Below are 11576 nucleotides of genomic sequence, written 5' to 3'. Positions count from 1 at the left end.
ACCCTTCCACCCTTTTTAAGAAAGCAACATTTACTGAGTGCAGCTATGTGGCTGGTCAGGGGCTACTGTGGGAGTGAACAAGACAGACAGGTCTTGGCCCGTATTCTAGGGAGGAGACAGAAAATCAACAAGAAATAAGTTAGAAGGGATGAATGTTATAGAGACATGGACTGGAGGGGGCTCTATGGAAGGGACTCTATGGGGGGTTGGGAATCAAAGAAGGCTCTCTGAGGAGGTGGCATTTAATCTGAGCCCTGAATGACATCACCTTGTCTTGGGCATCCGGTTGACGAACAGCACTTGTGTTCAACCACAGGGGCATGAGTCTCTGTTTCAGCAGATGCCCAGCTGCTCTTTGCTATCCTTTTCTCCCTTAGTGTCGGAAGCCTTTCCCCCAGAAAGCAGCCCCAAGACACGGCGAATCCCACGGGGACATAGTTCTGAAAGAGTTGGGTGAGGGGCATCACCAGTCTCTAGAGACAAATGAGCCTGGGGTCATATGCGTGAGATGCAGATAAAAGCAGTGCTCGCTTCATTGGGTCTTTGTGAGCAGTAAATGAGTAAACGCATTTAAAGCATCAAAGCGCCCGACACACAGTAAGCGCTCAGAAAGTGGCAACTGCCCCAGTAACCGTCAATAAATGTCAATACATGTCAAAAGTCTCTGGGTCTCTGGACTCAGAGGAGGCTGAGCCTCCCGGCGCCTCGGTTTCTCCCGACGTCCTTTCTGGCTGTGGCACTGCCTGCATTCAGGCTCTACAGGCTCACGATCTCCCGAGCCTCCCCACATCCCTGCGGCCTCGGCCAGGTTTACAGTCGATGAATCCAAGGCCGCGGGGTTGTGGGTGGTGGCAGCTGGAACCAGGTCCCTCGGGGGAGCCCACGCCCCGCCCTCCACATAGGATGGCCCCGCCCCAGTCCCCCTCCAAGCCTGGAGCGGGCCCGGCTTGCACGCTCCTTTAAGGCCGCCTGCGGGAAGAGAAGAGCGTGTTTCGCCCCCTCCGACGCCGCCGAGGTAGAGGCTTCACCTTTAAGGCGGCGCAGGGACTGCTGGGAAGGCCGGCGGGATGGAGGCGGCGGGACCGGCTCACGGCTGCCGGTCCGGGTGAAGCGGGGCGGGAGCCGGAACCTGAGCCGGAGCCCGGCAGGAGCGGGAGGCGCAGGTCTGCGCGGGCCGATCCGGCCGGGAGAGGGGCCTCTGGGTTGGCCTAGGGGTGGGGGCGTCGTGGGTGCGGCCTGTGGGAGAACAGGGCCGGTCTGCTGGGAGGGGGCGCGGTCCTGCGTGGCCGGGGGCGGGAGTTCGACCTTTCCAGGAGGAGGGGTCCTCGGGGCGTTGCGCCGACCTATGGGGAAGGGTCATTGTGGGCGCGGCCCCGGGTGGGGAGACGACGCAGCAGCCGAGATCTCCAGCTCGTTTAGGGGGAGGGTCCCCCCCCCCCCCCCCCCCCCCCCCATGATCGGCCTGCCTGTTGGGGAAGGGGCCGCCCGGGCGGTTGGGACTGGATCTCCTGGAGGGACGGGGGTCTCCCATACGGGAGTGAGCCTGCACGATCCCCTTAGGACCGTCCTCCGGTGCTCCCTGTCCTGGCTAAGGGAGTCGCCGGGGCAGTCCCGAGTCTGGGCCGCCTAAACCGGCCTGAGCCCGTGGTCTGGACCGAATCCGGGTCCGGCCTCACCGCATTGCGTCTCCCGGGCCGAGACGACCTGGGCGCGCCCCCTGTAGGCCGAGCGCGGGCACGGTGCGGGCTGTCGGCTGGGGGACCCGGGCACCCTGGGGACCCGGGCGTCGGGGACTGAAGGTGTTTACCTAATCCGGGGTGGACGGCGGTGTGGCCCCAGGCCCGGCACCCGCCTGCCCGCCTCCTCGCCTTCACAGGCGGCACAGCCATGGCTACGATGGTGCTTCCGCGGGAGGAGAAGCTGAGCCAGGATGAGATCGTGCTGGGCACCAAGGCCGTCATCCAAGGCCTGGAGACCCTGCGCGGGGAGCATCGTGCCCTTCTCGCTCCCTTGGTAGCACATGAAGCTGGCGAGGCAGAGCCCGGCTCACAGGAGCGCTGTGTTCTCCTGCGTCGCTCCCTAGAAGCCATCGAGCTGGGTCTGGGGGAGGCCCAGGTAGGCTGGTCTGGGATGCCGAGGTGGGAGGTCAAGGGAGGGATGGAGCCTGACAGAGGAAACCTGGCAGTGTAGGAACAGAATCTGAGCAGGGAACCATGTGGCCTCTGGAGCCCCATGGTAAGATTCCAGTAATATCTGTTGAACAAACAAATGGGCTTTGGAGACCCCAGCTGTGCCTTGCCTCAGGAGAGCCTGATCATCCTTTAGCCCCGACACAGAACCCTGTTCCTGGCTTCTCTGATGGGTAGCAGAGACTGAATGATGTAAGAAAACAAAAAGGAAATCCTTAAGAACCGCCCCCGCCCCCATTCATTCTCTTATTTGTTCCTTCACAGGTAAGTTACCAAGTGCCTACTATGTGCCAGGCAATCTGTTATGTGCCAGACAGACAGCCCCAACAAGACAGACGGGTCCACTGCGGAGAGAGTCAGAAACACATATACATTTGTTACATATTGTGATAAGTTCTCCAAAGAAAACAACAAGGTCTTGGATAGCTTATAGGAAGAGGTGTAATTTATTGGTCAGGCAAGACTTCTGAGGAAGTGACATTTAAACCACAACCTGGAGGAAGGAATGAACCAGCCTCCAGAAAAGGGAGGAAGGCGAGAGGTTGCATGTGCAAAGGTCCTGAGGTAGGAAAGCTCTTGTAGTGGGAGAATTGAGAGAAGACCTGTCTAACTAGATCTTCATGGGGAAGGAGAGGGACAGAAGAGGCCTGTGGAGAAGGCAGGGACCAGATCATGCTGCACCTTATTAGTTTGGGTTGTATTCTCAGGAAAGCAGGAAGCCTTTGGAGGGTTTTAGGAGTCAAGAGACACAGTCTGACTTAGATTTTGAAAGGTCCCTTCGGGGCACCTGGCTGGCTCGGTCATTAGAGCATGCAACTTGATCTCAGGGTTGTGGGTTCAAGTCCCACGTTGGGTATAGAGGTTACTTTTTTAAAAATCTTTAAAAAATAAAAAAAGGAGTAAAAATTCCCTTTGGCTGAGGTGTGGAGAATGAACTTTGGTGAGTCAAGGGTGGAGGCAGGTAGCAGGTAGTTAGGAAGGCACTGCTGGAATTCAAATGAGAAACAGTAGCTTGGACTAAGGGGTGGCCACGAGGGAAGCGAGAGGACCAGTTCCAGATGTTCTGGAGGTGGGTCCAGCAGGACCTGGGGATGAAGTAAGGGAGAGGAAGGAGGGCAGAATAACTCCCAGATTTGTGGTTTGAGCAAGTGAAGGTGATGAGAGAGCCTAGGTGATCAGGGGTTCAGTTTTGGTCCTCTTAAGTTGGGGCTGCCAGGACGAGGTGCAGATAGAGATATTCACAAGGCACTGGGGTACACAAGGGGTACACGCTTTCTCTGGGGGAAAGAGTCTTGGCCCCTTCAAATCTTGGTTGAGACACCGCCTGGCTCTATGAATCCTGGGCAGGTGGTAACATCTCGGTTTCCTTGTCTTTAAGGATCATGCCACCTGCTGTATATATATACTTCCAGGCTGCGAAGGGAATTTTTCAAAAAGCTAGTGGTTGCGAACACACCTGTCACTTACGCATTTTGCTAATGAATAGAAAGTGCAGGGTGGCAGACAGCTTGGTCCTCTGGCAGGACAGCCTGCTGGTCATTCCCTCCTTGGCCAGGTGGCTGCCAGGTACAGAGATAAACACACAGGGGTCCCCCTCCTGGTGTGCACAGGCACCCACACAGATGGGTAAGAGGGTGGCACGGAGGGAGAGGAAAGTGCCTTCCTTTCCTAGGGCTGCAGAAACGACCCTGGCTGTGAAGGATGGAGAAAGAGTAGATCCTATGCAAGGCTCCCAGGCAGGAAGAGCCTAAATGCTCAGGAAAAGAGTCCTAGAGGTTGGAGAGAGGGGTAAGGACAGAAGCTGAGGCCTCTGGGTCCCCTTCCCCTGTGGTTCCCAGACCATCTGAAGGCTTGGGACATGGACACCTCTCCTCTCTGGGAACTGCAAAAGGGCAAGGGCTTACCTTGGCAGAAGTCAGGATGGGGCCTTTCAGTGGCCCTTCAGCCATTTATCAGAGTTCTTAGGAAAGTGCTAGCGCTGGAGCAGGGGGCAGTGCTATAGCGGCTGTGGCCACAGGGCTTGAGTCCAAGCCCCAGGAGAGACGAAGAGAAAGGCTAATTCAGAGAAAACGCAACACCCCAACAAGCCGTCTTCATGATAAACCCAGTGAGATGGGAACTGGTTTTTTGTTTTGTTTTGTTTTTTAAGTTTATTTACTTATTTTGACAGAGAAAGCACGAGTGGGGGAGGGGCAGAGAGAGAGAGAGGAGAGAGCAAGGATCCCAAGCAGGCTCCACACCATCAGTACAGAGCCCGACGTGGGGTTCGAACCCCCGAGCCTCAAGCTCATGACCTAAACCGAAGTTGGACGCTTAACTGAGCCACCCAGGCACCTCGGGAACTGGATTTTTAATGCAGAGGACTAGCCGGAGGCCCAGGAAAGTGGATGGACTATCTCAGAGTCCAGCAGAGCCGGCCTGGGAGCCCAGGGCTCCACACCCCAGAAGGAAGGAACTGAGGGTCTCCAAATCTCCTGGGTTTAGGTCTTGGACGAGGGTCCGTTTGGGGCCTATGGGAACACTCCCTTGATGATCAGCCCTGTAGCTCCTCATAGGCAGGGCCAGGCCCCAGTATCCCGGGAGGCCCAGGCTGGGGGTGCACAAGGCTCTAACCCTCATCCTGGCTGGCCGGCACAGGTGATCCTGGCGCTGTCGAGCCACCTGGGGGCCGTGGAGTCAGAAAAGCAGAAGCTGCGGGCTCAGGTCCGGCGCCTGGTGCAGGAGAACCAGTGGCTGCGCGAGGAGCTGGCGGGAACACAGCAGAAGCTGCAGCGCAGCGAGCAGGCTGTGGCCCAGCTGGAGGAGGAGAAGCAGCATTTGCTGTTCATGAGCCAGATCCGCAAGCTGGATGAGGACACATCCCCCAGTGTGAGCCCCTACAGCCATCGGGCAGGGGGGCCTGGGAGGGGGAGGGGCAGCGTGGCTGGCTCTGACCCAGCCACTGACACTTGGGCTACCGCGCCCCACCTTCCCTGACACTCATTCTGTCCTCCTCCCCAGGAGGAGAAGGGGGACGTCCCCAAAGACTCTCTGGATGACCTGTTCCCCAACGAGGAGGAGCAGAGCCCAGGTGCAGAGGGACAGCTTGTTCTGGGGGCAGGGGGAGGGAGAGCTGTGTAAACTCCTTGTCCTTGGGACCCAGAGGTCACCAGAAACAGGGACCAAAAGGCAACTGTGTTCTTTCCCACCTCATTTCTGATCATCACATCCCAGCATGTTAGAGTTTTTAATTTTTTTTTTTTTGAGAGAAACAGAGCATGAGCGGGGGAGGGGCAGAGAGAAGGGGAGACGCAGAATCCGAAGCAGACTCCAGGCTCTGAGCTGTCAGCTCAAACTCACGAACCATAAGGTCATAACCTGAGCTGAAATCAAGAGTCGGACGCTCAACACACTGAGCCCCCCAGCATGTTAGAGTTTAAAAGTGCTTTTCTCCCCCTAAGCCTTGAGGAGCAGTTATCACAGGTCAGAGCTTTAGAGCTGCCTAACCTAGGTTTAAGTCCTGCTCTGCCACCAGTTGTTCTGGGACCACTGGTTTCTTTCCCTCTCTAAGCCTCCTCTGAGGGTTAACGGAGGATGTGTGCACAGTACTGAGCCCTGGGCCAGCGCTTACAGTGTCAAGTGTCCCTTCTGCGGATGGGAGGCCGAGGCTTGGAGGTTAGATGGCTTGCTCTAGAACACATAGCTTGAGGCATTGCGGCCCGGATTCTACCCACTCTACAGATGGGGAAACTAAGGCAGAATAGTAAGTGACTTGCCCAGGGCCACATGTCGGGTAGGTCAAAGACATGGCCGGTGTGTGCCAGCTCAACCCAGTTGGTACATCTTATCTGCCCTTGGCCTTGCAGCCCCCAGCCCTGGAGGAGGGGATGTGGCTGCCCAGCACGGGGGCTATGAAATCCCAGCACGGCTCCGCACCCTGCACAACCTGGTGATTCAGTACGCCTCACAGGGCCGCTACGAGGTGGCCGTGCCACTCTGCAAGCAGGCGCTCGAGGACCTGGAGAAGACATCGGGCCACGACCACCCTGATGTTGCCACCATGCTGAACATCCTGGCTTTGGTCTATCGGTGAGGGCTCCTCTGGCCACAGTCATCCATGGGAGTGCCTGCACACTTTCTGAAAGCTCCAGCCCTGGTCACAAACCCTTAGGCCCTGGTGACGGTCAGGACTCAGCTCCACTGGGCAGTTGGGCAGAGAGAAGGAGCATGTGTCCAGAGGGTGCGGAGTCCACAGGATGCCTAGGCCCCTGTGAACCTGGGCTACAGATGTGAATAAGGCTTAGTCCATTGGAGGAAAAAGACTTGGGCGTAAGTAGGGACCAGGGCAGCACATGAAGGCCCTAAGGATACCAGGGAGTCAGCACTGCTTCTCCAGGCATCAAGGCTTAAGTAGGATCTTTGGTGAAAGATGAGTTGCCCAGAACATGAGTGTGTTGGAAACGTTTCCCCTGGCAGAAAGAGGAGTATGAGCAAAGGCCCTGAGGAATAGGCAACAAGGTGCCCTGGGCATGAGGCAGTGGGGTGGGGGTAGGGTGGCAGATCTAGGGGAATCTGGCTCATACCCTGGCACTCTATGCCCTGGTGAATCGTGAGTGAACTGTCCAAAGTCCCCCGCCCCAATCTGCTGGCTGAACGGGTCTCCCGAAGCTCTGGGTCATAATCATGCCCACTCACCAGTAAATACAAGAGGAGTGACCGTGGAGATCTGAGACCACTAGGGGGAGGGCCTTGGGCTGGGGGACAACCCTTACTTACCATGCTTCTACCCGCACCCAGGGACCAGAACAAGTACAAAGAGGCTGCCCACCTGCTCAACGATGCCCTGGCCATCCGTGAAAAGACACTGGGCAAGGACCACCCGGCTGTGAGTGAGGGCGGGGGTGGGGGAGCTGCCCCTGCCCCAGGCAGCGCCCTGGGTCATTGACCTCCACTCTCCCACCCACCAGGTGGCCGCAACGTTAAACAACCTAGCAGTTCTGTATGGCAAGCGGGGCAAGTACAAAGAGGCCGAGCCACTGTGCAAACGGGCATTAGAAATCCGGGAGAAGGTGAGAGCAGGCGGGGCTGGGCAGCTCAAGGCTGGCACGTGGGGGCCCAGGCCAGCCTTGAGCCCAGCCACTGGCTCCCACTCCCATCGCAGGTCCTGGGCAAGTTTCATCCAGATGTGGCCAAGCAGCTGAGCAACCTGGCCCTGCTGTGCCAGAACCAGGGCAAAGCTGAAGAGGTGGAATATTACTACCGGCGGGCGCTGGAGATCTATGCCACACGCCTCGGGCCTGATGACCCCAACGTGGCCAAAACCAAGAATAACCTGGTACCCTGGGCCACGAATGGGGTGGGAGGAAGGAAGGAAAAGGCTCGACTCCCTGCATTCTGCTCACCCTCTGGCCGCTTCCCTCCAGGCCTCCTGCTACCTGAAACAGGGCAAGTACCAGGACGCAGAGACCCTGTACAAGGAGATCCTCACCCGGGCTCATGAGAAGGAGTTCGGCTCTGTCAATGGTGAGTCTGTGACCACCCTGTGCCCCACCCCCCACTCACGCAGCACAGGCCCCCCTCAGCCATCAGCATCCAGGGTAAATACCTCAGCTGGACAGGCCCTCGTGGGGTCTGGCTGGTCCCCAGCCATTTGTGTGCACGTGTGAACACACACACCCAACGCACACGGCCTCCTGGGTCGTGCTGGTACTACACGCAGCTTTTGCATACGCCGTGCCCTGGGCCCAAAGTCTTTTTACCTCCCCTGCTGGGCAATTCCTGCCCCTCATGAGGCCCCACTCCAAATGTCTCCCCACCCCCGGGGAAGCCACCTTCTGGCCCCCCATGGTTGGTCATTTCCTGCCGTGTGATCCCTCAGCCTGGCCTATCATTTAGGCCTAGCACATGTCTCAGGCTGTGGGCTTGAGGTGTTTAAGGATCCGCTGCCCCCAACCCTCAATCGCAAGCCCCACAAGCATAGGCCTATGCCCTGTCATCTCTTTGCTCCAGAAGAGGGTCAGTAATGTTCTGAGTCTGTTTCTTTGTTCACCCATTCATTCATTCATTCATTCATTCATTCATTCATACATTCATTCATTCAACAAAGCCCAACCCTGATCCTTCCTGGGTACCCCTGACCTCCTCCCCAGACCCCAGTCCTATGTTTCAACCAGGAGAAGCCTATATGGGAGGCTGGTGACAGCCCCCTTTCTCCCCCCAGGGGACAACAAGCCCATCTGGATGCACGCAGAAGAACGGGAAGAGAGCAAGGTAGCTCTATGGGCAGGGCTGGGGTGGCCTGGGGAGGGAGGGTGAGGCTAGGGATGTGTAGAGGGGAGGGACTTCTGCCACCTCTGCTGACCATTCCTTCCCCCTAGGACAAGCGCCGGGACAGCACCCCCTATGGGGAATATGGCAGCTGGTACAAGGCCTGTAAAGTAGACAGGTGAGGACAGTGGGGCAGGGCTGGCAATAGAGCAGCTGGCAGGGAAACAGCATCCTGAGCGGGGGCCAAGTCCAGGCTCTGGACTCCATCCTGCTCACCCCCAGAACACACACCTCTTCTTTGTCACCTTGGCTTTCAAGACCTGGGTCACAGGCCACCTGTCCCAAAAAGGCTCGCTGCGTTGGGATGGCCGATTATCTTGCTCTTGGGTCTCCCAGCTTTTAGTCCTGGTGGCAGCACCCCACGTAGGGCTGGGGTTGGGGTGATTCCGAACCAGGAGAGTCTAGCACAAGCACAGGGCTTGACACAGGAGGGGAGAGATCCTGGTTGGCTGGATGGCTCGTCAGGGCCCAATGTGGGCTGGATGGGCCTGGTTCCTGGGGAACATGGAGTCTGAGACTATCCCGCTCTCCCATCCACAGCCCCACAGTCAACACTACCCTGCGCAGCTTGGGGGCCCTCTACCGGCGCCAGGGCAAGCTAGAAGCGGCACACACACTGGAGGACTGCGCCAGCCGAAGCCGCAAGCAGGTGAGGCCACGGGCCCGAGGGGGGTGGGCAGGGACCTGTGTGGCCCTGTGTGTTCCAGTCAGGATTCACGGCTCCATCCGATGTGCCCTGCCTCTCCCTCAGGGCCTGGACCCTGCAAGCCAGACCAGGGTGGTGGAACTGCTGAAAGATAGCAGTGGTGGACGGGGAGACCGCCGTGGCAGCCGGGACGTGACCGGGGGTGCTGGGGCTCGGCCTGAGTCTGAACTCGAGGAGGCAGGGCCTGCAGCCGAATGGAGCGGGGTGAGTCTAGGGTCTTGGGTGGGCCGGGAGGCTGTGTGGTCAGTGTGGCACAGAGACAAACGTCTGCCCCACAGGATGGCAGTGGCTCCTTGCGGCGCAGTGGCTCCTTTGGGAAGCTCCGAGATGCCCTGAGGCGGAGCAGTGAGATGCTGGTGAAGAAGCTGCAGGGTGGTGGCCCGCAGGAGCCTCCTAATCCCAGGTGAGCCTCTGCCCCTGATCGCCCCCACTCCCCCCGCTGCCCACCCAGAGTGAGCCTCTCACGAACCCACCCAGTAACCCACCCACCCCAGATGAGCTTCTGATCCACATGAACTCCCTTGTCTCTCTCAAGCTCCGCCACCCACCAGATCTGCTCCCTTCCCGTGAGCCTCCCTTTCCAGCCCCAACCTGACCCCTTCCCACGTCTCCCCCTCCCCCAGCCCACCCCATTCACCCTGGGCAAATCCAGGCATTCCTTTCCCCTCAGGATGAAGCGGGCTAGTTCTCTCAACTTCCTCAACAAGAGTGTGGAAGAGCCTGTCCAGGTATGGCTGGGTGGGTGTTTGGGCACTGGGTAGCTGAAGCCCAGGCCCCAGGGCCCAAAGGCTGCATGTCCTGTGTACTGGCCAAGCTTGCCAATCACGTCTACTTACCTAGCAACATTTCCAGCTCTGTGCCAGGCCCAGCTTTGGGCTGGACACAGGGAAGACAAATGAGGGAAACCCTGCTCCCGCCTGGGATGGATGTGCACGTGGCCAGGGCCAACACAGTAACCGCTGAGGTGGGCAGGAGTTCAGAGCACCACGACATGGTCGGGGGCCCAGCTCAGGGCCTATGGCTGATCAGGCCCCTTCTGCCGGGGAAGTACAGACCGGCAGCAGCAGGAAGCTGAGCCACCTGCCCCTTCTGCCCACAGCCTGGAGGCACAGGTTTCTCTGACAGCCGCACCCTCAGCTCCAGCTCCATGGACCTCTCCCGACGAAGCTCCCTCGTGGGCTAATCCTGAAGGGGCAGCCAGTTGCCAGAGCCTCCACCCGGCACTGTCCCCATCCCCAGCCCTTCGCATGGGCCTGCTGCTTGCCCCACGTGTCTTTCCCAAGGACCCCTGTCTTTTCTGTTCAATCTCAGGGTAACCTCCTCCCTCGTCATCTCAGCCCTAAGCCCTGGAGGCAGGGCCTGCCTGCTCCAGCTCTACCCCTTATTTATTCCATCCAGCAGGGCCCCCTCTTCTTTAGGTTCAGGGCCAGCGTGAGGGGCTGGCCAGGGTCTCCAAGGTAGAGACACAGCGGCCCGCCCTCCCCAGGCCCCGGAGACAAGAACACTGAGCACCTGCCGTCCCTTCAGCACTCCTGCCCTCCCCTCTGTCCCCCGCCCCCGGCCGTTGCTTCTGTATATAGAGAAATAAGTTATTGGCCGCGCCCCTCCCCTCAGTCCACGGTACTCCCCGGTTCTCCCCTCACCCTGTCCTCCTCTAGTGGTACCGCCCAGGCCTTAATCACCCCCATTCCGCGCGGTGGTATCTTCTAAGCTCTACATCTTGGGGGGGCAGCGCCTCCCCAAAGGGTTCCCTGGGCCTTCTCGCGCTCCTCCTCGCCTCTGAGGGGCGCGTTGAGCCCCACCATCGCCCCGTGCCCCAGGACGGAGAGCCCTCCCCTTGCCCGTCCTTTCACCGCCGGGCCCTGCCCAGCACCCCGGCCTATGCACTGCCCCTCCCGCCCGGCCCCGCCCAGGCACGGCCTGACCCCGCCCCGGGCACGGCCCGTCGAGCCATCCTGCCACGCCTCATCCCACGCCTGCAGCTTCTCGCGAGGGGCAGTGATGACCCCCTGTGGCAGGAGGGGCTGTCCCTGTTGGGGGTGAGGCGGTCGCTTTCTATTTTCAAATGTTGCTGTAGAAATAAAGACCGTTTGAATCTGAGCCGGGCTTGTTTTGGAGCGGAGGCCGAGGTCTCCTAGCGTCTCTAGATTGGGGGTGAGGGCGGGAGAGGCTGCGAGCGAGCGAGCGTTTGTGTGTGTCTCTCACGTCCGGTCCCGTGCAGCCGAAGCTCAGATATTTTGCTCCTATCCCGGATTTGTTAGGGGGCCTCGCAAGTTCAGGGTTTTTTCTAACAACCTTCATCTCTGAGGTTCTAGGGACAGCGGTCTTTGAACTCTTCCCCTTACAAGGCTGTTTCACCTTGAGCGAATTACCGA

At 58.9% G+C, this 11576-nt stretch overlaps 1 protein-coding gene across 4 annotated transcripts; it reads left to right on the top strand.

Moving 5' to 3' along the window:
- The first annotated feature begins 904 nt into the window (after positions 1-904).
- Positions 905-11301, top strand: KLC2 (kinesin light chain 2). Of its 4 annotated transcripts, none has more exons than XM_060607301.3 (16): positions 905-1015; positions 1877-2115; positions 4827-5057; positions 5190-5259; positions 6035-6257; positions 6966-7053; positions 7136-7237; positions 7330-7503; positions 7592-7691; positions 8389-8438; positions 8546-8613; positions 9036-9144; positions 9247-9405; positions 9480-9604; positions 9872-9929; positions 10301-11301. In XM_060607301.3, the coding sequence occupies exons 2-16, from the start codon at positions 1888-1890 to the stop codon at positions 10382-10384; spliced, it is 1869 nt and encodes a 622-aa protein (XP_060463284.1). In that variant the 5' UTR covers positions 905-1015; positions 1877-1887; the 3' UTR covers positions 10385-11301. The 4 variants fall into 4 exon arrangements, with proteins under 4 accessions (XP_060463284.1, XP_060463283.1, XP_060463281.1 ...); XM_060607300.3 differs by having other exon boundaries at positions 996-1015; positions 1840-2115; XM_060607298.3 differs by lacking the exon at positions 905-1015 and adding an exon at positions 1029-1163 and having other exon boundaries at positions 1840-2115.
- Positions 11302-11576: the final 275 nt, after the last annotated feature.

The sequence above is a fragment of the Panthera onca genome, chromosome D1 (genome assembly GCF_046562875.1).
Source record: "Panthera onca isolate mPanOnc1 chromosome D1, mPanOnc1 haplotype 2, whole genome shotgun sequence".
Classification (NCBI taxonomy): domain Eukaryota; kingdom Metazoa; phylum Chordata; class Mammalia; order Carnivora; family Felidae; genus Panthera; species Panthera onca.
The sequence above is the reverse complement of the archived record's forward strand: the minus strand, read 5'-3'. Positions and strand labels throughout refer to the sequence as shown.